Source organism: Quercus lobata, chromosome 2 (assembly GCF_001633185.2).
Source record: "Quercus lobata isolate SW786 chromosome 2, ValleyOak3.0 Primary Assembly, whole genome shotgun sequence".
Taxonomy (NCBI): Eukaryota; Viridiplantae; Streptophyta; class Magnoliopsida; order Fagales; family Fagaceae; genus Quercus; species Quercus lobata.
Window position 1 is genome coordinate 90799855 of NC_044905.1, and position 23630 is coordinate 90823484.

Genomic DNA, 23630 nt, shown 5'->3' on the forward strand with positions numbered 1-23630 from the left:
CCAGATTTATGTTCCTTAGCCCAAAGGTTGGTGGGCTTAGGCCCAAAAAGCTCAAAATAATGAATTTGTAGAGAGTGGGTTGGAAAAACTGGGCTTTAATGATTCAAAATATACTAAGGTATCCCGTGACACAAGAATGAAAACAGACGGGTTTATGTTGAAGAAAAAACATCCTCGGCAAGATCCGAGGAGCACAACTCTTATATATTGCTCTTAGGTTTGATTACGAGATTGGTTCCTAGTTGCTATGGTATTTTCGACTTGATTTTGTTGTCCCCCACTCTCCCAGCCTTCTTTCTCTTTTATACTCTTGTTTCCCTTCACCTTCACTCCCCACGTGCATGCCAGATGGCTGGTGTTGATACTTGTTCCATCAGCCCCTTTCCTAAGTCTCCGTGTAATAGCTGTAAGGCTGATAACTACTGTCTAGGCATCATCTCCACATTAATGCAGCTAAAGACTTAGCTGGGGAGCAATTAATATGGTGGGAGCAACTTTTCCCTTAGATATTTTAGGACTCTCCTTCGTACCTTGTTTCTGTAATGTTTATCTGTGCTAGCAAAACTTCCTGGAACATTCCCTTGGACAGCAACCCATGTATTCAGACCTTGGCTTTGGATAGCCGAGGATACATTTATCCTCGGCCCATCCTCTCAAGCTATTATGACCAAAACAAATTTCTTTATTTAGTAACACAATCTCCTATGCTAAAGATTTATCCTCCTCGGATAACCCCTTATCCCCGGCTTGGGCCATGGGCCCAAGATACAACCAGATAAAGAACTCCTGGGCCCAATATCCCTATAGTTATATATTTTTATATTTAAATAATAAGAGCTTCTAAACACGCACGTAGAAGGATGGCAATATGGCGGAATGAGGCTGGATCATGATTGCCTTGTCCACGCTTTGTCCCCTATTTAGGGTGGGTTGGAGATGTTTTACTAACCTAATGAGAATGATGACATAAAGATAAAACATAAAGAAAAATACAACCATGAAAATACTAAAAATCCTTCCCAAAAAAAGAAAAAAAGAAAAAGAAAAAGAAAATACTAAAAGAGAAGGAATGACAAATATTTTGAAAATAGTAGTAGAATATGTATAAAATAAACTAACCTCATCACACGAGCTTTGCATGTGCGATGAGACTCTTTTTTATTTTTTTATTTTAAGCTAAATGTAATTTTTTAATTTGAATTTATCTATTATTAATAAGGTTACATGGAAAGAAATTTTTAAGAAATTAAAATTTAGGATTTGAAATGGAGTAAACTGTTGGGTTTAGTGAGTGTTAATTTTTAGGAAAAAAACTTCTTTGGAAGTTTTTTTTTTTTTTTTTTTTGATTTTGTTGAATTACAATTTTAACCCCATTTTTTATTTTTAAAAAATAAAGATTATCTAATTAGATTAAAGATATTTTTGACATTTTTTAAAATCGTAACAAATTTTTTTGTATAGAAAGGAGTAAATTATAATTTATATGTATATATACATTTTGAGATGGATTGTAGCAAAAGACGAGGCAGGGTGAAGTGGTGAACAAAACCTGTCCTTGCCCAATAACCATTTTGTGGTGGGAAGAAGCGGGGCAGAGCGGATTAGGTGGGGGTGGGGTGTTTTTGCCATTCTCTACAGCACGTGTGAGTAGTAAGCAACACTATTTACTTGACATATTCATAGATCTCTTTTTGTGCAGGATTTCGATTTATACAACCAAGCCTAAGTCCAGTTACATTAATGGACCGTACTACATGACATTGGGTCTCCAAGCCCAATGAATTCAAAGAAACTATTTAGGAAGAAGAGTTGTATTGAAACAGAGACAAGTCAGACAACACGTGACTTAACGTGGCGGGATATGATTGGTTTGTCTGCGTGGAGTTAAATTGCACCTTCAACCAGACCATCTTCAAGTGCAAAAGCCTTCCTCGTCTTCCTAGTTCTTCTTCGGGGTTTTTAAGAAAATCCGAAACATTACAGATAAAGAGAGAGAGAGAGAGAGAGAGAGAGAGAGAGAGAAAAGAAGATGAAGGTGTTGTGGGTGATCCTACTTTCATACACTCTGTATCACCATGTGTTAGCCGATCAGATCTTCTCAGCCCAAGTTGGTAAATCCTGAACTTGATTTCGTATCTGTTTCAACTTGTTCTAGAAAAATTCTAAATTCTTTGGTTCACCTTTCATCGATTAGCTACAAAGACTGTCTTTTTATTTAATTTAGTTTGATGGGTTTTTCTTTTTTCAATTTCTTTGGTAGAAATTTCAGGCTTTTATGGGTTAATGCGTTTCTGGGTCCATGGAAAGTCTCATAGGGTGTTGTGTATTTGGGTTAAAGTAAGTGAGGCACATACTATTTTCTCATTTAGAGGGTTTATAGGAATATTTGTGGTGATTAATGATTGCAAAACAAGTTCCTTTGCTTTGCTTCAAAATAATCCTATTGGCTTCAAAGGGAAAAACTTAGGTACATTATATTAGGTTCCCCAATTAAATTCACGCACGTATCTGCATTGATCAATACAGCACAAACAGTATTATCTTTCCTGAAGAGAATTCAATTCAATCCAATTGTGTGTTTGAATTTAATTGGGAAACCTAGTGTACTGCATCTAAGGAACAGTACTTATGTTTTGTCCTTAATAAAAAAGAAGAGAGTAGGACAGTTCATCTATTATTTGACTTGCTGAAGTAGTCGTATTATGGCTTGTGAGCAAGGGATGTAGACTAGAGAGAAAATCTTTCATAGTAACTAATGGGTATTTAGAGCGTTTCAGAATTTAATTGTAATAGGTTTCGTGCTGATTAGAGAATGATATGTGCTTTGGAGGGCCTTGTTTGAAGGCTTAATCAATTTTAGGGCTTTAAGTTAACTATATATGGCACTTATTGTTTATATTATTGACCTAGTGGTTCAAAGTATGATGTTTTACAGTTCCAAGGGGTTTACAATCTCTTTTAGTGTTTAAATGGTCTACTAAATAGGGCCAAGTTTTATTGATGATCCCTCACATGACACCAATCGGCTCAGTAGGAATTTTGCATCAATCTGAGAGCTGGAATAGAATGATGGATCGTATTTTGATCCATATAGAAGCCCCAAATGTTAAGAAATGGCTGGCTGCTTCTGCTTATGCATGCTTATTTCATCCAAGACCAGTAAAATCATAGATAGTGCAACTATGACGACAAGGTGTTAAGGAGTGGAATAAACTATCTAGGATCAATATCTTTGAGCTGGAAAAAAGGACTTTTGGGAACATTATGGAATGGTTCAGCCATAGAAAGGCTGTGGTAGGTGCTGACTATGTATTGAAGTGGCAGTTACAGTCCCAATGGCTTCAAAGGCCTAATGATTCATGTGGGTGTATCAGTTAGATTGTTATATGTGTTTCTTTCCTACTTGGTGTACAAGCCAGGTCTTCATGTGGAAGTTGTGTCTCCAACCACTTTTTCTTGTCTCTGTTATTGGCTATAATCCGAAAGTCTGGTTTCTTGTAATTTATTTCTAGCACTCCAAGTTAATGTTCTTATCTCTACTACAATAACTTTTGATCAGCAGGTGGCACGTTTGGTCGCAGCTTCCGTGAACCAAAGTATAAGATTGAATTCCATCCAGAAGATTCACCTTTTCATCCTGTAAGTAGTTTAAAAGCCTTTTAAATTTATTTGTTGTTTGGTCCTAGCTAGATGGATGCTCCAAATACATTTTTTTTTTTTTTAAAAGTAGCCATTTTGGGTTTGTGGTCTGACTTTGGAGATTCCTTTTTTTCTTTGACTGTTTAAACTTAATCTACGAAGCATTTTTTGTTACTTGGATGTCACTTTTTTGAGTAATTTAGTTGATTGTGCATGATGCTTTATCTAATTGACATGTACTTCTTGTATTTTCTTCGAATTTATTCCAGTAGAAAATACGAGGCATTTTTGTCACCCTTTTGAGTAGTTAAAGTTGATTGTGGACAATGATTAATTTAATTGACATGTACTGCTTGTATTTTCTTCTAATTTATTGCAATAGAAAATATCTTATTAACAGAAGCCGAATTAGTGCTCTTTTCTGCTACCATAAACCTTAGGATAATAATTTTTATCATGAAAGCAGAAATATTTGTGAGATATGAAAGTGAGGTGGCTTTGTTCTTTTCTTGCAATAGTAAGTTTGAACAGAGAGCCATTGTTACTCTTTAAGGTGCTTAACCTTATTGAACATGGTAAAAGTGCTTTCCCTATGCAGTTATTACAGGCTTGGCTTTTTATTAGTCAGTGATTCTGTCAAGTTTTGCTATATGAGATTGCCTTGGTCAGTTTCTTGTAAAGATGGTGTTAGCGGATGACCTTAGGATCATATTTTTGGTTCCCAGATTACTTTTTTTTGGTTTCCTTCCAAGTTCTTTGTGCCCAAAATTTATTGTTCTATGTTAATTGAAGAAGAGAAAGTACAAACTGTGAAAGTTTGATCTAATAATTGGGCCCGTTTTATTTGGCAGGATGGTGATCAGGAGTCTGTGATTATGCCCAATAAAAATGGGGAGAATTTTTTATGTTTTTTGCCTAAGGTGGAGAAAGCCAAGAGTGGAAAGCCAGTTACTCGGCACAACACAAGCAGCATGATAGTGGAAAGTGAAAAACGAATTAAATTAAAGACACCAGATGAGCTGCTTGAAGCACTGAAGGACCGATGCTTGATCAGAGTTAGTATCTGTCACCCAAAAACTATCTTGATTGTGTGCCTTGGTTGACTGATACTTTTTAAAGTTACTTAAATTAAAGATACTTGTTTCTTTGTTGGAATTATGTAGCTCGCATTAAGTTGCAATACTTGTTTCTGTGAATTATGCCTGCTTTAATAATCCTGCATCTACCTGAATTATCCTCTAATGTTACCAAATCCTTTATGCAGCAAGAAGGCTGGTGGTCATATGAATTTTGCTATCAGAAAAAGTTACGTCAAGTTCATTTGGAGAATGAAAAGGTATTCCTAAAGTGGCTCTAAGGTTCTCTTCTCCTAGAGTACTCCTTCTGGGGTGGGCTTGGGGCTTACGCCTATAAGGCGTTCATCTACTTCTCTCCTCCTCCTTAATTACTTAGCCAAAAAATAGATTCTCTTCTGTTATACTAGGCCATTATTTGTTATTTGCTTTTGTCACTGATGTGTTTTTGGTAATATGTTATTAAATCAGAGCATGATGGTTTTATGGGAGGAAGTGCTCTAATACAGTAATATGCATGTGATGAATCCAATAAACAGTATCTTAATAAACTTTTGGTTGGTGGTTTTTGGGCTATGACTGTAGTTTTGGTGGATCCCACTTAATGAATTAATTGCTGAAGCTTCAAATAGATTGGATTCATATCTGTCCAAGATTTCATTTTGTAACCATCCTTGTAGTGATAATTGTAGTAGTAGCAGTATCATTCTTAGCAGCAGCAGTTGTAGTAGCAATAGCACTAGCTGGTTGAAAATTTCAGTTATCATGATTCCTTTATTGAAATTATTTGAGAGTGTTGAAGACCTGAAAATTCTTAGAATCATGTGCTAATAAGATAAATTTTTCTTTCATTACAGGAGGTTCAGGAGTTTGTCTTAGGTCAGTACGATGCGGAGGCCACAGCTGCTTTCAACCAGAATCTCTCTGATATTTCTGAATTGAAAGATCCCCACTCAAAAGATGCATCTCAAAGGTATGCTTTTATTAATATGATAATTGATAGGTTAGGTACAAGGGAAAACTTGTTTTTAATTAAAAAGGGGCTTTGGCCTAGAAAACTAAAAGAGGAGGAAGAGTTGATACTGATTATTGTATTAAATGGTTCATGTAGGTATCATGCTCATCAGTATACAAATGGAACCATGTGTGATCTTACCAATCAGCCACGAGAGACTGAGGTATGAAGTAATTGAAAATCAAGTGGCTTTCAATTTTCCTTCCCTTCTCACTTATGCTCAATCTTTTCTTGTTTTCATTTGCAGGTGAGATTTGTATGTGCAGAGACCAGAGCTATGATTAGTTCTATTACAGAGCTGTCCACTTGCAAGTATGCACTTACGGTTCAATGCCCAACGCTTTGCAAGCACCCGTAAGTGTCTCTCTCTCTCTCTCTCTCTCTCTCCATATAATGTGCAAATTAAATGAGAGAAAAATAGGAGTGTTTTCTTTTCTGATGGAAGCATATCATTTTATGGTGCTAAAAGTGCCTGGTGTTCGACATGGTCTGATGATCACCTTTGACCTGGCAGATTGTTCCAAGAAGAGAGACCAGTGTGGCACACCATTAACTGTAATGTGCTTCCTAAAGACTATAAGGATACAAAAGTGGGGGAAGAATCCAAAGAAAAGCAGATTCTTATGGTCACAGATGATGAAGCTCCTTCTAGTTATGATTCAAAAGAGTGACAGACATTGATACATAGAGCTTTGTCGATACAAATTAAATGAGTCAAAAAAATGACTGTTGTATGGCTCTCTGCTTTCTTTTGCATATAAATGCAGTAGATAGATAGGTTTTTTTTTTTTTTTTTTTTTTTTCGAAGATAATTGATCCTTCCAGGTTTTTGTTTAAGTTCATCATACTCTCCAATTAAAAAAAAGTTCATCATACTTGTGGATAGCTCTCCAAGAAGATTCTCCTCTCTCTCTCTCTCTCCCCCTCAATTTTCTAAGAATTGGAAACCAGCTGGAACTAATAATGCATAATACAATACAATTTCCTTCAAACAAGTATACTTTGGTTCAATTCTGTGTTCTGACCTTCTTAGAACGATGTATATCCTTTGCAGCCAAATAGCATTTGGTATTTGCCTAGAAAGATATGAAAGGGCATAATTCATATGCATAAATGGTCATGGGATTTGATTGATGTTTGATTCTATGAAGTAGCTTCTTAGCTTTGTGTAGTATGAAATGCTTATCCTGTCATGAGCAGGAAGAGGTCAAAATGTAGATCAATTGAAGGCATGTCTGGCATTGCATCAGGAATGCGCTAAAAAAGCTTTAAAGCTCTTTATCACTAATGCTCTACAACTAAACCTTCACTTCCTACAACTATCCTGAGATAAGTAGTTTAGGTGGAAGAGTCTTGTTTTGTAACTGAATGTGTCTCCTGCTTAGGGTGTTTGTTTTATTGGTTTGAATAAAGCTGCTTATTCATTCCCCCCCACCTCCCCAAAAAAAAGTGCTTACTGAGATTGTTTATGAGACAAGCATGGCTGAGTTCTTAGCTATCTGCCTGATGTTATTACAGAGGAAGAAACTCTGTATTAACTAGTTTGTGACCTGCTCAAAATTCTGAAAGAAACTAATCTGTGATCTATAGTTGCAGGCTATATTGCGGTTAGAGGGAAAGCTAAGTCTCAATATTGCACCCTCAAAACCTAGACTCCTGAGGCTTGATTTTTAAGCAGAAGCAACTATAATCACCCAGCTCATGATGCTTGCTTTATGAGCACGAGCAGGGCGCCATTAAATAAAGATTACTCCTGGGATATTGAATCTCAACAGAGAAAATACTTGCAGATTAAGCCCCTTCTTGTGCTCTTGTTTGTGATGGAAGCCTGTCCTGTTTTTTTCATTTAGTTCATTTGACAACTTAAATGGTTCAAAGGGCGAAGTATGATTGCCCACTCTCCTCAAGTATCATGTGAATAGATAGAAAACTGATGACTTTGAGCTATTTAAGTTGTAAATACAGCTTTGCAAGGGTAGGTTTTCAGTTCAAGCAGAATACTTTCAATCCTTGCAGCCTCCATTGGATGTAATAAATAAAAATAACAAATTTTTATTATTGAAGAACTCATTGCTTTTAAGTAAGGATGCCTTGGAGCATATAAGCTTATCAGATAAAATATAAAACCACCACTCACACCTAAAAATAAAAGGAAAAAGAAAATAACAGGCCACCATCACATCAGGATAAAATAAAATGCATTGACAGAAAAATGATAATGTCACGACAATTAGAACTTTGATATTAGTAGAATTCTAATGTACCATGACTACAACTTTCGACAACTAAGCAGATTCGATATCTACCATCCCACTATACACGTAGACACTAGTATGCAGAATTGCCTAGAGTTATCTTCTCATTAGCAGCATGGTGCCTTCTCACTATTGCCTGCTGACTCCAGAATAGCCAAGTACTCAGATATGGCCTCACCTTCTTTAGTGACTTCAATGTCATAGTCTGTTAAAGCATCTCCTTTTGCTAGTTCATCAGCAAGTTCATCTTCCATCTCTACATCCCGCTCTTCTACTTCACTGGCAGTTGAAGGACCTCCAGCATCAGGAATTATTGGAATGGAAGAATTCCAATTGTTATCAGCAGAAATCGTTGGGTTTGGCTCAGATTCTAGATTACTGTCTGCAGCAACTGAGGGGTTCGACTCAGATTGTGAGAGAAGTAGATGCATTGCTTGCTCCATAGTGCCACCAACCTGAAGTGCTGCAACCACTGCACACAAGAAACAATATCAGTTTGCTGCTTGCCCTAAAGAATGGCTACCCATTAACCCTGTGGGAGTGGTTTCAATGCAGGAAATTAACTAAAGCTTTTGATAACATTTGTTTCAATGCAGGAAATTAATTCTCACCCCGCGTTAAAGGAAACAATCAATTTGGTGGAAATTGTAGGAGTTTTCCACTTGTTTCAATTCCACAAATATATTAAATTTTGGGGGATTAAAAACTACAGTAAAATTTATGGTATTATCTTGTATAGGGCAAGAAGAATCAGTAAGAGGGAATTTAATGAAGGCTGTTATGTGACTTTACTTCCCAAAGTAACAGGTCTTCTAAAAACAGGGGTACAATCAATGACCTAGGGAAAATAAACATTAAAAACACTACTGTAAGTGGTACTGCAATATGTAACTCTTCAATAAGTTACCTCTTGATCTTTCAAAGCCCATAAGTACAAGCTGTTCAATTGCAGCTTCTGATGCTCGTTGCTGCCTTTTCCTTTTCCTTGATTCAATATCCACCTGGCAGGGAAGAATGTTAGCACTGATAAACAAATGAGATAACTTGAAACCAAAATTATTTCATGGGAAACTGCAAGGTGACCTGCATGGCAGAATTAGTTTCTGGATTTGTCAAATTATCCAGTGCCTGCTGAAAGTCATTTTCATTTCTTCGAAGGGCTTCAGCTGCAAGCTCCTTCTCAAACCTGCCAAATCAAGCGATTGTTAGCTTGACTAGTGACTATAAGGGTGTTCCTGCTATTCACCTATTTGGTTATGGACAGTAGGCATCACACTGAAGCTGCAGTTTAATAAAGTTCCCTTAAAATCAAACAGCAACAAGCTATCCTAATTTTACACTATTCTTTTTTGATAGTAAAAAAATTAAAAAATAAAATAGTGTAACATTCCTATACCTAAACCCTGAACTCTAAAAGTAATTCTGGCTGGCATCTTACCCAATGGAAACCAATTCATTCAATATCTTGAGATCCACAGCTTTCTTCGAGGGTGTCATTCCATACTTTTTTAGCTCCCTGCAAAACTTTTGAGCTCTAAATAAAAATACTGACAGGAAAAAAGAAGAAGACCAGAGTTAAATTTTAACAAGTCACACCCACTTTATATCGTTTTTTCGCTTCAAATCCTCCTCTCGTTTTCGTGCTCTCTTTGCCTTTTCCTCAACCAGAAAATCAACAGCACTTCCAATATCTTGATTGCTCATTCTCAACGCTCTTTTTGAATCATGTTCTTTAAAACCCATGCTCATAACAAGTGATAAGGCTTCATCAGGCACCTGTAACTGAAATCAACAACAGAAGATTGGAATTGAGATGAGAGAAACATAAAAAGAAGGCAAATATCAGAATCTGAAAAGGTGAGGAGGTTAGATTTGAGGGGAGTGGGCTGCTTCATCTAGGTTTGAATCTTATTGAGTGGTCTGCTAGAGATCAAACATTGGGAGTATGGAAAATGAACAGCTTAGGCAATAACCAAAAAGTAATTTAATAATGATCCAGATACAGCTAAAGCAATATCTATAGTTATACACAAAATAACGAATATGGTAAGTGACAAATTTTTGTATAAAAATCATAAGTATTATGCATATGGATGTTGTAAATGCAGTGAACATTTCAAAATGATTTATTACAAATCCAAAAGCACTATTTACACATTCAACTAACCTGGGAGAATTTTGCTTGTGCAGAGGTCAATGCCTTCCTCGATTTATCAAACTGACCACTGTGATATGCCACCACCCCTTCCAGCAACTCCAGTCTTAAATGTCTATAAACAGAAAATTAAAATAAATTAGCTCACACTGCATATTCAAGAATCTCACAAATTAAAAAGTATGGTAAATTACAATAAACTACCCTGAGGTTTAGTGTAATACCAAGCACATCCAAAGGTTTTTAAAAATGACCAATCTGGTCCTTAAACACTAATGCCGTTTGTGCACTATCTATTAAACCCTTTTTTTTGTTTTTCCTTTTCTTCTCTCTTTCCCTTCAGTCTTCACTCCAGAAAATTTCTCTCTCTCTCTCTCTCAAGCTCAAGCCATAAGGGTTTCAGACTCAATAAAGGACCAACAACTCTGCCACTGGAATGGTTCCAGATCTGGTTTACTCACAAAACTCATGCCATACGCCGCCGTTTAAAGCTGGGTGGTTAGGTTGTGATCTATGAGTATGGTGGCTGGGTCGCGATCTAGGAGGATGGTGGACGGTGGTTTCTAGGTTAAGTTGAGTGGTGGGCGGAAGTTGCTGGGTTGAGATGAGTGGTGGGTGGTGGTTGCAAGATCACAATCTGGAGCTCGCCATTGTGGGTATGGGTTTTTTTTTTTTTAAAGATATGATTTGGGTTTGAGCTATGAATCGTGTGATTTTTTTTTTTTTTGATAGATATGAATCATGTGATGTTGGATGGTTGGGTTTGAGGAGGATAAATGGGTAGCAATAAGTGGTGCTGTGGTGGACGGTGGTTGCTGGGTCACATGATGCTTGCCGTTGTGGGTCACGGTTTTGTTTTGAAATTTTTTTGATTTGGGTCTGTTTGAGGATGTTGGATGATTGATTGGTTGAGTTGATCTATGTTTGATTCTCTTGTGTGATGCCGGATCTAATTGGGTTGATCATTGTAGTGAGATTTTTTTTTTTTTTTTTTTTGAATGCTCTGTAAATTTATTTTCCAAATGAGACTATGTATGGTTTTAGAAAATGAGTAAAAGTTTAGTGAGCTTTTTTTTTTAATGTTTCTTAAATACATGGTCATGTATAACCTTTGGATACTGATTTGAGCTTGATAGTGAGAGAGAGAGAGAGAGAGAGAGAGAGAGAGAGAGGAGTTTATGTTCTGGGAAAAGAAGAGAGAAAATGAAGAAATGAAGAATATAAATGAACTAGAAAGTTGTTTGGGAGAGAGTTAACAAACGGCATTACACAGTGTTAGTGTTTAAGGACCAAATATTTAAACCTTTGAATGTGCTTGGTATTACCCCTAACCTCAGGGTAGGTCACTGTAATTTACCCTAAAAAGTAAAAGCATACGTATGAATACTCACATTGCAAGCTCTGGATGGCGACCAGCTTGGAGGAGTGTGACACGAGAGGAGTCCTTCCCATGAGCACGTTCAATTCCTTCTCTAGCCTTTTCCAGGCGTGCTCCTGCCACTGAGAGCCATCTGATGTCTCGAAGCATGAAATAGCACCACACCATGTCTATTTGCAGTATAGGGACATTGTCAATCAGCTGAACAGCAAACGAGACATCAACATAAAACAGAGGATACTCTATAACAACAAAGAAACTGAAATTTTCTCAAGAGTTTTGAATGTCAACAACATGAAATTGATGATGTTACATTTACAGACTCTACAAAGAATTCAACATGCCATAATTTACATAGGGTAGCTTTAAGTATTTTCAAATTCTAAGATGCACAAAGTAACTTAGGTCTCGTTGAGTGAAATTTGAGAATTAGCTCATGAAAGCTTGGGTATTCAACTATTTACAACTGGTGCATAATCAAATGTAAAGACAAATAAGAAGAAATACATTTATTTTTGCTTACTTAAAAACCCAAGCAAACATATTTCCTTGAATTTTCAAAAACTCAACTTTGACTCTGATGGTCACAAGCAATTTATATACAAAAATGCGTGTTCTGCAAGCAGCTCAGCCAAATGGTTTCCTTTAAAATGCAGTAACTCAGAGCAACTTTCAGCTCTTTCAACTAAATGACAAAAGACACCACACCACAAATGGCTCGCAAAGTCATTTGTCATCAATAATTTTAATTCTATCAACAGACCATATTAATATAGAAGAAAGAACAGCTCACTCACCTCAATGACCTTTGAATTGCACAGAGAGAAAGCCTCCTACAAGAAAGAATTAAGCCAACTGGGATTATTCACAGGAAAATACTTTACTGAACATTGCCATAACCAACTTCCCATGCAAACAGGACAAAAAGTGGTTAGTGTAAGGTTAAAATTTATCAATTAATCAAGATTCAGGGTAAAAAAAAAAAAAGGAAAGAGAGGAGATTGTCAATGATTAAGATGGGTATGCATGATAATATATGATTACTGAAAAAAATCACAAACAACTGATAAGGGGCGAAAACCTTAGAAAGGGTTTAAACTTTAGAGCCGATACATATCCCCCATGGTCATGAACTGAAGTACTTACTAAAAATTGCATTTGATTAGTTCGTTTTGACATAGATCTCAAGAGATGCATCAAATTGACAACTGTTGGGGGTCTTAGGTAGTCAAAGAATATACAGCATTGCATTTTTTTATTCCCTTTAAGAGAGAGAGAGAGAGAGAGAGGGGTAACTCTTTTCACATTTTAAAAATCCAAAATTCAAAATCATGGAAAGCACATCAGATTAATTTTATTATTCCTTAAAAGATTCTACCATGTTAAAAAATCTACTATGCAACTAATTCAATCGCATTCACCATTTACAAAAATACTGCAACTGACCTCTCCCATGGTAAGCACTTCTAATGCATCTTTGTAATTCTCCCTCCTAATTAGTTGCTTTGCATTTGCGTGAAGCATCAGGCCCATCATGACTGCCCTGTAACATAATAGCCCAAATATTCAGCATTGAGAATGGGATCATAGACCCCTTAAATATCTCAACAAAGGAATTACTTGTTCACATCTAGCAGCACTTTCAAAATGTTACAAGCCAAATCTAATTATTTATCATACCGCTGATCAGTTTCAGATCCCAAATGTACTGTCTTTCCACTTTGATCTTCAAGTTCTATATTGAAGTCTTCAATTGGTAATGAACCATCTGCATGCCTTTTGGCCAGTGCTGTGGCAGCTGCCCTGTTGTGATAGAGACACCAACCAAAAAATATGTAAATAAAAAGGAGCCGCCCACAAGTTAGAAAGAAGAAAAGATGCACACAAAGCAACAAAATAAACAACAGATGGATCTCTATGATGCAGGGAGAGCAGCGAAAATTATCTCAAATTTTTACTTATTTGAGATACCTGATCTCGTATTAGAATTTTTGACTTGCATGGAGTGAAATAGCCTAATATGATGGTGCTTTCAATAGATCAAGATAAGGCTGTATCATTTGTTCCATCCATTGATTTTATCAATCCATTTAAATTTAATATGGTGGAACAGAAAGCTTTTTTGTTCTAACCACAACTAGAAGTTCTTCAATAGTTGGTGCAAGTGTCAAGTGCAAAAGTTTAAATTCTTAAACACATCAAAATTCAAGGTAAAATTTTCTTCAATCAGGGGAGAATGATGCAGAGAAAGGTGCCAGAATTAGTTCAAATTTTATTGTCTCAAATGTTAATTATTTGAGATACCTGATGTCATATTTGAAAATTTAAAATTGGACTTTCATGTTGTTGAGGATTTTATGGAAGGTAATTTTGACTCAATGAACTCTTGAAGCTTTTTAAAAAGAGGCTCCAGGAATAGGTTTGAGTAGTGAATTTTGAACAGTATTTCTGTTCAGAGATGTTTCTCTATAGCTTGGTGGTGATTCCAAGCACCCTCAGGTAGTATAATGAAGTCTACGGTTTATTTATTTCTTTATTTAAATTCTTAATTTTGCTTGTTCAGTGTGTATCATCATTTCATTTGGTCATCAACAAGGAAAAATCAAATTATGTATGCCCACCAATATAAACCTAAAAGATTAGGTGTTACAATCATGTTACAGATAATGCAATCCAATTATAGTTGGACCTTGTTGCAATGGAATGTGCCCTCTGTCCAAGCCATATGTTGTGGGTTTGAGCCAAGTATCAGCCTTTCCAAAATTGGAGGAAAGAATGTTTACTGATCACCTCTCCTAGACACTTACAGGAGCAGGAGACTTTTGTGTGGTATACAATCTTTTAGATGATGCAAGTCAGTAAATGAATTGCAATCTCATTGAGAGATATGCTGATGCAGATTGGTTGAGGGAGACGAAAATATTTCAAATGTAAAAAGCACCCAAGTAAGAAGACTGGACAAACAACAGTGTCCAGGATCTTTGCTACTTTTTTCATCATTCTCCCTACTCTATATTCATGTTCACTTCGTAATCCCTAAAATCTAAGACAGGGAATCAAAATTTTTCCTCAATAGAGAGAAAATGCAATAAATAAGAGGTTTAAAATCATATCAAGGAAGGGGGGGGGAGGGGAGAAAGCAAGGAATGGAAAGGCCCATTATGTCTATGTGTCCTATTTTTGGTCCTTTAGTCAAGAGTATGTCGTTAATTTAAGGCATGAGGCAATGCTGCAGATGAAGAGTACCCTATGAAGAAACTTACACATGTGGCAATTGATTAAAAATATTGGGCCATGCTTGGCAAGTCAGGGAGAAATATATAAGGTCATAGTGCACTAGATTGGTCAATCAACCAGCTTTCTCTAATGTTTTCCAAAGCATTTGCACAAATTATCAAGTCTTAAAAAATATTTTTCAGTTAATCCTTTTGCAATTAACAGGTTCATGGAAAACATACTATTGCAGTCGGTTTAATCCAAGGCAGCCTAAAAACAATTGAACTATTGTACTAGGTCCAAGGACCAGGTATATCAAGATACAGAACAACCTACCTATTCACCTAAGGTAACGCTTTGTAAACCATATTAACAGGAGCATATGATCTTTAATTTAGAACATAAAAGTAGCACCTTTGAGTTTGGCTCCAAAGCAAAGGTGAGGGGAAAAGAAGATTTTCATTATTTTACAAATAAAAGAGTAAAATGACAACTTTCACTCAACTGTGTATAATAAAACAATTAGGCCTAGTAGTGAAAAGTTTCTTATGCTTTTATACCAAAACAACACCAAAAAGAACATTCAAAACTATATTTCTTTTCGACAGATTCTACAGCACCAGAAAATTATGAAAATACCAAAACAAAATCCTCCAAGTTCACTGAAATTTTACAGTGTTTCTTCAGAAATTTTAGTCCTTAAATTGAGAACAACCATAAAACAGTTATGCACTATAACTCAATTTTCTTTAAGCAATTCAATTCCCAAGTCATAGTGTAATGTAAATCTCATTAATCCATCGAAACTAACAATCCAAAAGACAACAAAACAAATAATGGAGAGAAACGCTGCAACCCCTATAAACCCAACAAATAGATAAAACCTGAATTAGAACTTAAGTTGCCAGCTAAATATTAAACAAGGAACACTTGCTCATTGAAAAACCAGAAATCCATTATACCAAGAAAACAAATTAAAGATAGAGAGCGTGAGTTAATCACCAATATAAAAAATTGATAAACATTTACTCTCTCTCTATCAAATGCAATGACCAGAACACATTACCTACAAAAAACACAAAAGCAGAAAAACATTCTATTTTCATCAAAATCAACAAATTCATGATCACAAAGCACAATCTAAACGCATTGCGAAGCAACCACAAACAATCAAAACAACATACGTTCTCGCCAAAATCAAAATCATTTCCTACAAACGCAAAAGCATAAGAACATCTCCTTTTTATCAAAATCAACAAAACCCATGATCACAAAACGCAATCCAAACGCAAGCCCAAGCACCCACAAAAAACTCAAACAACACACATTCTCGTCAAAATTAAGAAAACCCATGATCAAAAAAAGCAATCACAACAGCTTGGAAAATACTCACTTGACTCGGCTGAGTCTGTTAGAGCGTTCCTCCTCAGCCATCAACTCCACCCCCAAAGACTTTCCCTCCTCAACACAGACCCGACTGGCAAGTATCTTAGCGTTGTTCTTGACACCCAACTGGGTCAACTTCTCAGTCCCATCGCCATCTTTCAAGACCTTGCCTGCGCATATGAGATTGATCGACTCAGCCCCACAGCTTGATCGCTTCGCCACCTCTTCTCTCAACATGGGTACAGTCCACTCCTCCAATTCAACCTCTAGTATGCCTGCCCATGTGCCCGCTATCTTCAGTTTCGCCATCGAGAAAAGACACTCAGTCAGAGAGGATTTAGTGTGTTTGGATAGGCCTTAGCCTTTATATGTGAGTCGTTGAGAGAACAAAGCTACGAGGAATTTGCTTGGGGATTAAGTCAATAGCTGTGTATTTGGAAACTACTATGATATGCTTTTGCTTTTTGGTTTTTACTACTTTATACAGTGCTCGTGATGTGTCACAACGCACCAGTCATTAGCCGCCAAGAAAGTAAGAACCGATTATGCTTCCTTTGCTTTGTCAGTCCTCTAAGACACAACCCAAAGAAAAGGCACAAAAAGCCATGTATATCATTATCTAGAATCTAAAAATATTTATAAATTAGATAAATTACCCCAAAAAAAAAATTATTGTGCAACATATTATTATTGTGTTGGCAATTTTTATTGATTAAAAATAATTTAAATAATATTTTCACTAATCTTATTAATTATATAAATTTTGTGGGTACCTAAAGCATGCTTAGACATGCTTGGCAACGTCCTAGGCATGCTTGTAACGTCCTTGACCGTCCTCGGCATGCTTAGCAACGTCCTAGGCGTCCTACATCGAAGAGAAATCCCCCCACTTTCTACCTTATAAGCTTTGAAGCGAAGGAGTAGTGTACCACTATTTTTTCGCTTCAAAGCTTATAAGGTAGAAAGTAGGGGGATTTCTCTTCGATGTGGGACGCTTAGGACGTTGCAAAGCATGCCGAGGTCGGCTAAGGACGTTACCAAGCATGCCGAGGATGTTGCAAAGCATGCCGAGGATGGCCAATGACGTTGCAAGCATGCCTTAGGTACCCACAATATTATTTTATATAAATTTTATTGCAACAAAAATGGTCATTCTAATTATTTTTTTAAACATTTTATCTTGGAATCCAGATCTTCTCCATTGCACTTTGAAATGGAGACTGTCCATTTAAAGAATAGGATTTAAATGAAAGAAATTAAGGGCTTGGAATATGCCACCTCATTTAAAAGCTAACAATTGAATCCTAATTGTTGTTAGCCAAACTAAATGTTAAAGTTAGTCTTTAGGGGAAAAATACAAACACACATTAACAATTGTGTGCTCTACTAGAGAGGAAAGAGTAAATAGAAAATTTTCTATTTACTCTCTAAAGGGGGTGGAGGTGATAAAAATAAATAAAAAGAGAGATCAAGGGGTTTGACTTCCCCATTCTCTTGAAATTCAACTCTAATTATTTGGAAATAGATTCAATGTTCTTTGAAAGCCAATCCCATATTCTCATTGATACTGGCAAGACAAATATTTAAGAAGTATGTTGTTTGTCCAACAAAGGACGATCAAGTTTTGCTTCAAGACCTAAATAATCACAAATCATTTCAAGCAATGAATGAGAGTGAGTCACTTTTTTTTTTTGGTTGTTGTTGTTGTTGTTCCCTTGACACCCATGTGGATTTCTATGATGATTATGTTTAGATTTTGACAGTTATCGACGTAGATTAAATGACTTTTGTATTGGGTCTTTAGGATTCCATAGTCAATTGAGGTCACAACTTAAATTCGTTCCTTTTGCATTCCAAGTGTTTGATAGATTGTCCCAATGAATAAATTTTGTGATTCTTTGACTTTATTAATAATAAAAAAATGTTCAAAATAATGAGTTGTTATTTTGATTTTCAAAGAAAACTTTTGAGCCAGATTGACATTAGATTGAGTTTGCTGGATCTTGGGACACTCCGGCTGGAACTTGGGGCACTCCGGTGTCAGGAAGAATAAAACATAATGGTTGAACGTTTCCTAGGAAACTAACATTAAATACTCTTTGACTTTTTGGAGAAAATGACTTCAAATATCTTCTAAATTGTTGGGCAAATAATAAATTTATTTGCTGGGCTTGAAAATCAACATGATTGGGCTTAAGAAACTGATTGGATTGGGTTGTAGGTTTATACTGATACTCCTTATGCCACCATGTTTGTAGCTGCCACTTTACTTCGATGTCACAATGCCTTATGGGAGACCTCATGTCTGAGATTCCACTTTGATGAATGCAATTCATGAAATTTTGTTAGTAAATGTGAATTTAATGTAATAATTTAAGGTCATGCGGTAATTTGCATATCATTAATCAATTGTGGGGCATTGCTCAATGTGGAAGCTTAGGAGTGATTAATATAGACCCAATAATTCAGGGGAAGTGCAATTAACCCAAAAAAAAAATAATGTGACAGACTCTAAAATTCAAGTGCCTTGCAAACTAGTTTTTTTTTTCTTTTTCTTTGAGGGGATCCTTGCAAACTAGTTGAACAAAAAAGTGTGACAAATTCTTCTTTTGGTTCATTTTAATAAATTTTCTTTAATTTCAGTTTAGTGGGGGAATCTTTACCCAAAAAATACAACTGTTTACCTCACACCATTAGATAAATATCCAATCACGATTCCCAAAAAAAAAAAAAAAGTTCAATTCCCAGAAGATAAGTAAGAGCATCTCCAGCAGATTAGTCAAATTTTTGTACTGTTTGACTAATGAACAGTAACATTTAGCTTTTGCCTAACCACTTTTCAAATACACTTTCCAGCAGATTTTCTATCCCATTCTCTGGCAGAGTTTGGATTCAACTTATTCTGCGTTTGTGTTTTTGTGTCTTTTTTTTTTTTTTAAACTAGTTTTTTTGCTTGCCGTTGTTTTTGACTTTTCAACCTATTCACTGTACACTTTTCATCATCTCATGTACTGCATACCAGTGGGTCTCATTTACTGTTCACGGACCCATAAACTTAACTTTTCAGCAATTTTTTCATTAAAAATAGGTCTCACGATACTATTCACACATTTAAAAATTATTTTGCTATAGTGTTTTCAGTTTTCAGTTTCAGCAAAATAAGTTCTATCCAAATAGACCCTCTATCTCATTTAAATATTATTTCTTCATTCATTATTTATTCTTTTTTTAACAACTACACATCTTCCAACATTTTTTTATTCAACACCTAATTATTATAATAGAAAATAAAAATTAAAAATTTGAAGAATGAACAGTAGCCCATCAGACTTGATGGGCTACTGTTCATAAGCCAAAAAAAACTGACTTCGTCGAATTTGCTGGAACATCCACAGTGCACAAGTTCTCTATATTATAGCTAATATACCCGGATAGCCATGCTCTGGAGATGCTCTAAGGGCTTTAAAATGTAAAACTAGATTTATTATTCTATTATTTCGTGCAATTATTGCATAAAATACCACATTGTACAATTGCTTGATCAAATTATGGCACAATTGAGACAAAAAACTAATTGGTCATTTACACAATCTATCAACTAACCATAATTAGATTACACGATTCAAAAAAAAAAAACCGTATTTATTTATTTTTTGAGAAGAAAAAAAAAAAAAAACCATATTTAGAGTACCCTTTGCCATGATTATACTCAATTCAATAACCTTATCTATTAGTAATATTTTGTTTCCTTTAATTACTTGGAACTTGGAAGAAGGAAAAAATAAAAACCCATAATTATCCAAATTGAAAAAAAAGACAACAAAACTCCACTCTCAAAAAAAGACAACAAAACACTTACCTTGTTTCTCAAAAAAAAAAAAAAAAAAAAAGTCTCAACAGCAACACACACTACCAGAATAGCAAGTACTAGAAACCAACAGCAACATACATCATCGAACTCCAAATCCCCAATCAAGACAGAGACCCATGGCTGCCGGAGGCAGTGGAGGAGGCGGAGCTAGAAAGTCCACCACCAAAATCGCCACTGCCACCACAAAACGTAAAACCCAGAAACCCCAAAACAAGAGCCTCGACCAACAGAACCTCCTAGCACTCATTTCCACCGCCACCTCCGCCACTCACTCCTTCCTCTCCCACCACGACCTCCTCCTCCTCCCTTCCCAATCCCTCGCTCTCGAATCTCTCCTTTCCTCCTCTTCCCTCCTCTCTCTCCTCCAACCCTCCAAACCTCTCTCCCTCCCTTCTCTTCCTTCTTCTTCATCACCACCTCCACCACCACAACAACAACAACAACAACAACAACAATGCTGGTTCCACCGCTTCCTCTCCGCCACTTCCTCCACCGACTACGACCCTCGTTGGTCCCACTTCTTCCACATCTCCAAACCCTCTTTCTCTCACCTCCTTTCCCTTCTCTCCCCTCTTCTCTCCACCTCTCTTCCTTCCATCTCTCCCAGTTACGCTCTCGCCGCCACGCTTTACCGCATGGCTCACGCCGCACCTTACAAGGCGGTGGCACGCCGGTTCGGGTTCAGTTCTGGTTCCGCAGAGGCCTGCCGGGCCTTCTACACGGTGTGTAAGGCTGTGAATGAGAAACTAGGTGATTTGTTTGTGTTTAAAGCTGATATAGATAGAATTATAGTGGGTTTTGGGTGGATTTCGTTGCCCAATTGTTGTGGGGTTTTGGGGTTTGGGAGGTTTGGTGTTGAAGGTGAAGTGTTAGGGAAAAATGAGTCAGTTTTGGTTCAGGCATTGGTGGACTCTGAAGGGAGGTTCTTGGATGTCTCAGCGGGGTGGCCAAGCACGATGAAGGCCGATACCATTTTGCAACAGAGTAAGCTGTATTTGGGAGTAGAGGAATCGAGGGAGTTGTTGAATGGGCCAAGGTATGAGCTTAGTGATGGAAATTCGGTTCCTCAATACATATTGGGTGAATCTTGCTTCCCTTTATTGCCATGGCTTTTGACTCCTTATATTAGAGCTAATGAGGAGGATAGTTTTGGTTCGTCAGAACGGGAATTTAATTCTGTGCATAGTCGCGCTATGGGGTTGGTTGGCACAGCATTTGGGAGGCTTGGGGCTCGGTGGCAGCTTCTAGGGAAGCAATGGAAGGAGGAGTGTGTTGAGTTTATGCCGTTTGTTATTGTTACGGGGTGTCTGCTGCATAATTTTCTGATCAAGTGTAGTGAGCCGATGCCGGATGAAAATGTGAGGTGCTTAAGGGAGAGGAAGCTTCCTGTTCCTGAGGGAGAGCTGGATGAGAGTGCACAAAGGATCAGGGATGTGCTTGCCTCTCATTTGAGCCGGGTAAGCCTGAGAAGATGAATGCTTTGGTTATGCTTGTAATTGCTATGCCTTTTTGTAAATGCTAACTAACAATGCATGTTAGATTTTGGGTGAAATTGGATGACTTGGAAATTGGAATGGAATCGAGACACGATCTGCTTTAATTGAACCGGGTTTTTGGGTATGCATAATACATACACACATTATGCCAGTGTTAATGTTTACCTTAAGTGTTGAAATTCATTCATTAACAATGAACAGCATATTAAGCAAATGCCATGCGTATAAGATGTTTGTGTGCATTAATACACGGGGAGATTGGATACACAAATTTGAAAGATGTCTTATACAGTACTTGCCCTTCATTATTTGACATAAAAAAAGGAAAAGATTTTGATATTCCACAAACTTAGTGACTAATATCTAGCTTAGAATTTACCATTTAGCTTAAAAAGTGTGATTCTTATTGGTCTTCTGTGACTGTAGTGTGAAGGTTTAGAGCAAGTATCATGCTTAATTTTCCAATTTTAGGAAAAATCTGTCATCGGGTTGCTGCAGGACAGTTTGTTTCATAAGAAGTATGGACTGATCTAATATGGGAGAAAATCATAAAATTAAGAAGCTTCCTGATACTTTTATCAATAGTAAGGATATTTAAGGCAATGAGGTATCGCTAGCAGAAAAACCAGTTTAATTTATCCAAGTGGAAGGTTGAGAGAGAGATGAAAAGTTGAAATTAGTGGAAAGGGAAGGTGAAAAAAGATTGTCAATTTGTCATAAAGGAAAATTTGATCTTATAATAAAATGGTTTTGATTTTTGTCCATGCTATTTTGAGACATACCTTGCAATCGTTGGCTTTTTTCCTACTCCCTGTACAAGTGGGTATTTAATGCTTCCTTGAACGTGTGTTTGGCTAGATAATTTCTTGCTGGAATTTAAGGGAGAGCTGGACTTTGGGGAATGAAATTTTAATAATTCCTTCGTTTGGCCTGATGAGCTAAAACATTGCAAACTAACGGGGGGAAAATTATCATGGGATTTGTGGGTCACAAATTCTGGCTTCAAATCCTGTCAAAATAAGCATACTTTGATAAATTTGGTAAAACACAAAATTTTCTTTCAAGCGAACCAGATTGAGATTGCCTTCTTCAGATTTCAAGCATGACCAACCCAAATCATTATTTACAGTGATCCTAGCCATCTAGTCTCTCTTTATCCCTTACTCTTCAGATTTCAAAACTAAATATTCGCTTGAATGGTAAGTCTACATTATAAAACCTGAAATTCTTTACTTCCCCACAGGTACTCAAAAGGTAAGTCTCCTGCCTTGCAATGATGTTTGATTACGTAGATGGTTGTATTTCTTTTCTTTATTTTCGTGTTGATTCTTTATTTATGAAACTTGTATGATGAAATAGTCTTAGCTTTCTTGCACATGCAAGATTTGTTCTGAATGGGTATTTGCAGACCATGTGAGGGGGAAAATTTTTCTAAATGGCCTTTATGTTTTGAATGGACATTTTGGATCAGAATGATTTTCAAAGTAAATAATTTTTGCCTTTTTCACTTATTTTTGTTGTTGAGTTTCTCTCATATAAGTTCCAGTCATGGTTGAATGGGATTTTTAAACATTTTTTTCTTATAATTATTGGGATTTGTGTTCATTCGAAGTGATTGACTGTTGTGTTGATGGTACATGGACCATAAAATTAGTAGTCTTTTACACTCTGACAACTCTGACACTCTGACAATAGGCGTTCTTAAAAATGCAAGGTTCGACTTTGGTGCCTCGTTCTATCATTAGGTCCTGGGAATTTTAAATTTTTGCTGCTATGGGATGTGGTGTTTGTGCTAATGGGAAGGATGTGGGTATTGGAATTCTAATTTTGGATTCACAAGGAAGAATTGCTGCAACTGCAACACAAATGGGTGGTTGGTTTTTAACTAAGCAGCATGCCATAATTTGTGCCTTGGTGTGAGCTCTAAGATTTGCTAAGGAAATCCGTTTTAGCTCAATTGCACTTGTTATGACATCTTCATCACTTAAACCGGATTTAATGAACAAGACAAGACATTCTGTTTTTGGGCCACTGGACTTATCCAGGAGTGTTCGATCTCTTTGGTTACAATCTTTTGCTCAATGGCATGTTAGGCTAGTTTCAAAGTCTTGTATCAGTTTAGTAGCCCATTTACCAGCCTTTTGT

The 23630-nt window shown here is 36.6% G+C and overlaps 3 protein-coding genes across 4 annotated transcripts; 2 read left to right on the forward strand and 1 right to left on the reverse strand.

Moving 5' to 3' along the window:
• The first annotated feature begins 1863 nt into the window (after positions 1-1863).
• Positions 1864-6739, forward strand: LOC115977148 (protein OS-9 homolog). Of its 2 annotated transcripts, none has more exons than XM_031098832.1 (8): positions 1864-2112; positions 3564-3640; positions 4492-4695; positions 4905-4976; positions 5571-5686; positions 5825-5891; positions 5976-6082; positions 6243-6739. In XM_031098832.1, the coding sequence occupies exons 1-8, from the start codon at positions 2031-2033 to the stop codon at positions 6397-6399; spliced, it is 882 nt and encodes a 293-aa protein (XP_030954692.1). In that variant the 5' UTR covers positions 1864-2030; the 3' UTR covers positions 6400-6739. The 2 variants fall into 2 exon arrangements, with proteins under 2 accessions (XP_030954692.1, XP_030954691.1); XM_031098831.1 differs by having other exon boundaries at positions 1865-2112; positions 3561-3640.
• A 1170-nt stretch (positions 6740-7909) lies between these two features.
• LOC115977149 (NEDD8 ultimate buster 1) lies at positions 7910-16602 on the reverse strand. The gene is made up of 11 exons (XM_031098833.1): positions 16126-16602; positions 13197-13319; positions 12963-13059; positions 12314-12349; positions 11530-11717; positions 10151-10253; positions 9584-9765; positions 9422-9499; positions 9067-9169; positions 8891-8984; positions 7910-8455 (listed from the first exon to the last, which is right to left on the reverse strand). The coding sequence occupies exons 1-11, from the start codon at positions 16425-16427 to the stop codon at positions 8091-8093; spliced, it is 1671 nt and encodes a 556-aa protein (XP_030954693.1). The 5' UTR covers positions 16428-16602; the 3' UTR covers positions 7910-8090.
• Positions 16603-20105: 3503 nt separating this feature from the next.
• On the forward strand, positions 20106-22866 carry LOC115973808 (protein ALP1-like). The gene is made up of 2 exons (XM_031094044.1): positions 20106-21446; positions 22729-22866. The coding sequence occupies exons 1-2, from the start codon at positions 20106-20108 to the stop codon at positions 22741-22743; spliced, it is 1356 nt and encodes a 451-aa protein (XP_030949904.1). The 3' UTR covers positions 22744-22866.
• The last annotated feature ends 764 nt before the right edge of the window (positions 22867-23630 follow it).

Coding starts and splice junctions, on each gene's coding strand:
- LOC115977148 (XM_031098831.1), top strand. CDS start 2,031: ATGAAGGTGTTGTGGGTGATCCTACTTTCATACACTCTGTATCACCAT. Junction 3,641..4,491: donor AAGATTCACCTTTTCATCCT/GTAAGTAGTTTA, acceptor TTTATTTGGCAG/GATGGTGATCAGGAGTCTGT. Junction 4,977..5,570: donor TTCATTTGGAGAATGAAAAG/GTATTCCTAAAG, acceptor CTTTCATTACAG/GAGGTTCAGGAGTTTGTCTT.
- LOC115977149 (XM_031098833.1), bottom strand. CDS start 16,427: ATGGCGAAACTGAAGATAGCGGGCACATGGGCAGGCATACTAGAGGTT. Junction 10,254..11,529: donor CGCCATCCAGAGCTTGCAAT/GTGAGTATTCAT, acceptor TTCTGTTTATAG/ACATTTAAGACTGGAGTTGC. Junction 9,170..9,421: donor AATGAATTGGTTTCCATTGG/GTAAGATGCCAG, acceptor TTGATTTGGCAG/GTTTGAGAAGGAGCTTGCAG.
- LOC115973808 (XM_031094044.1), top strand. CDS start 20,106: ATGGCTGCCGGAGGCAGTGGAGGAGGCGGAGCTAGAAAGTCCACCACC.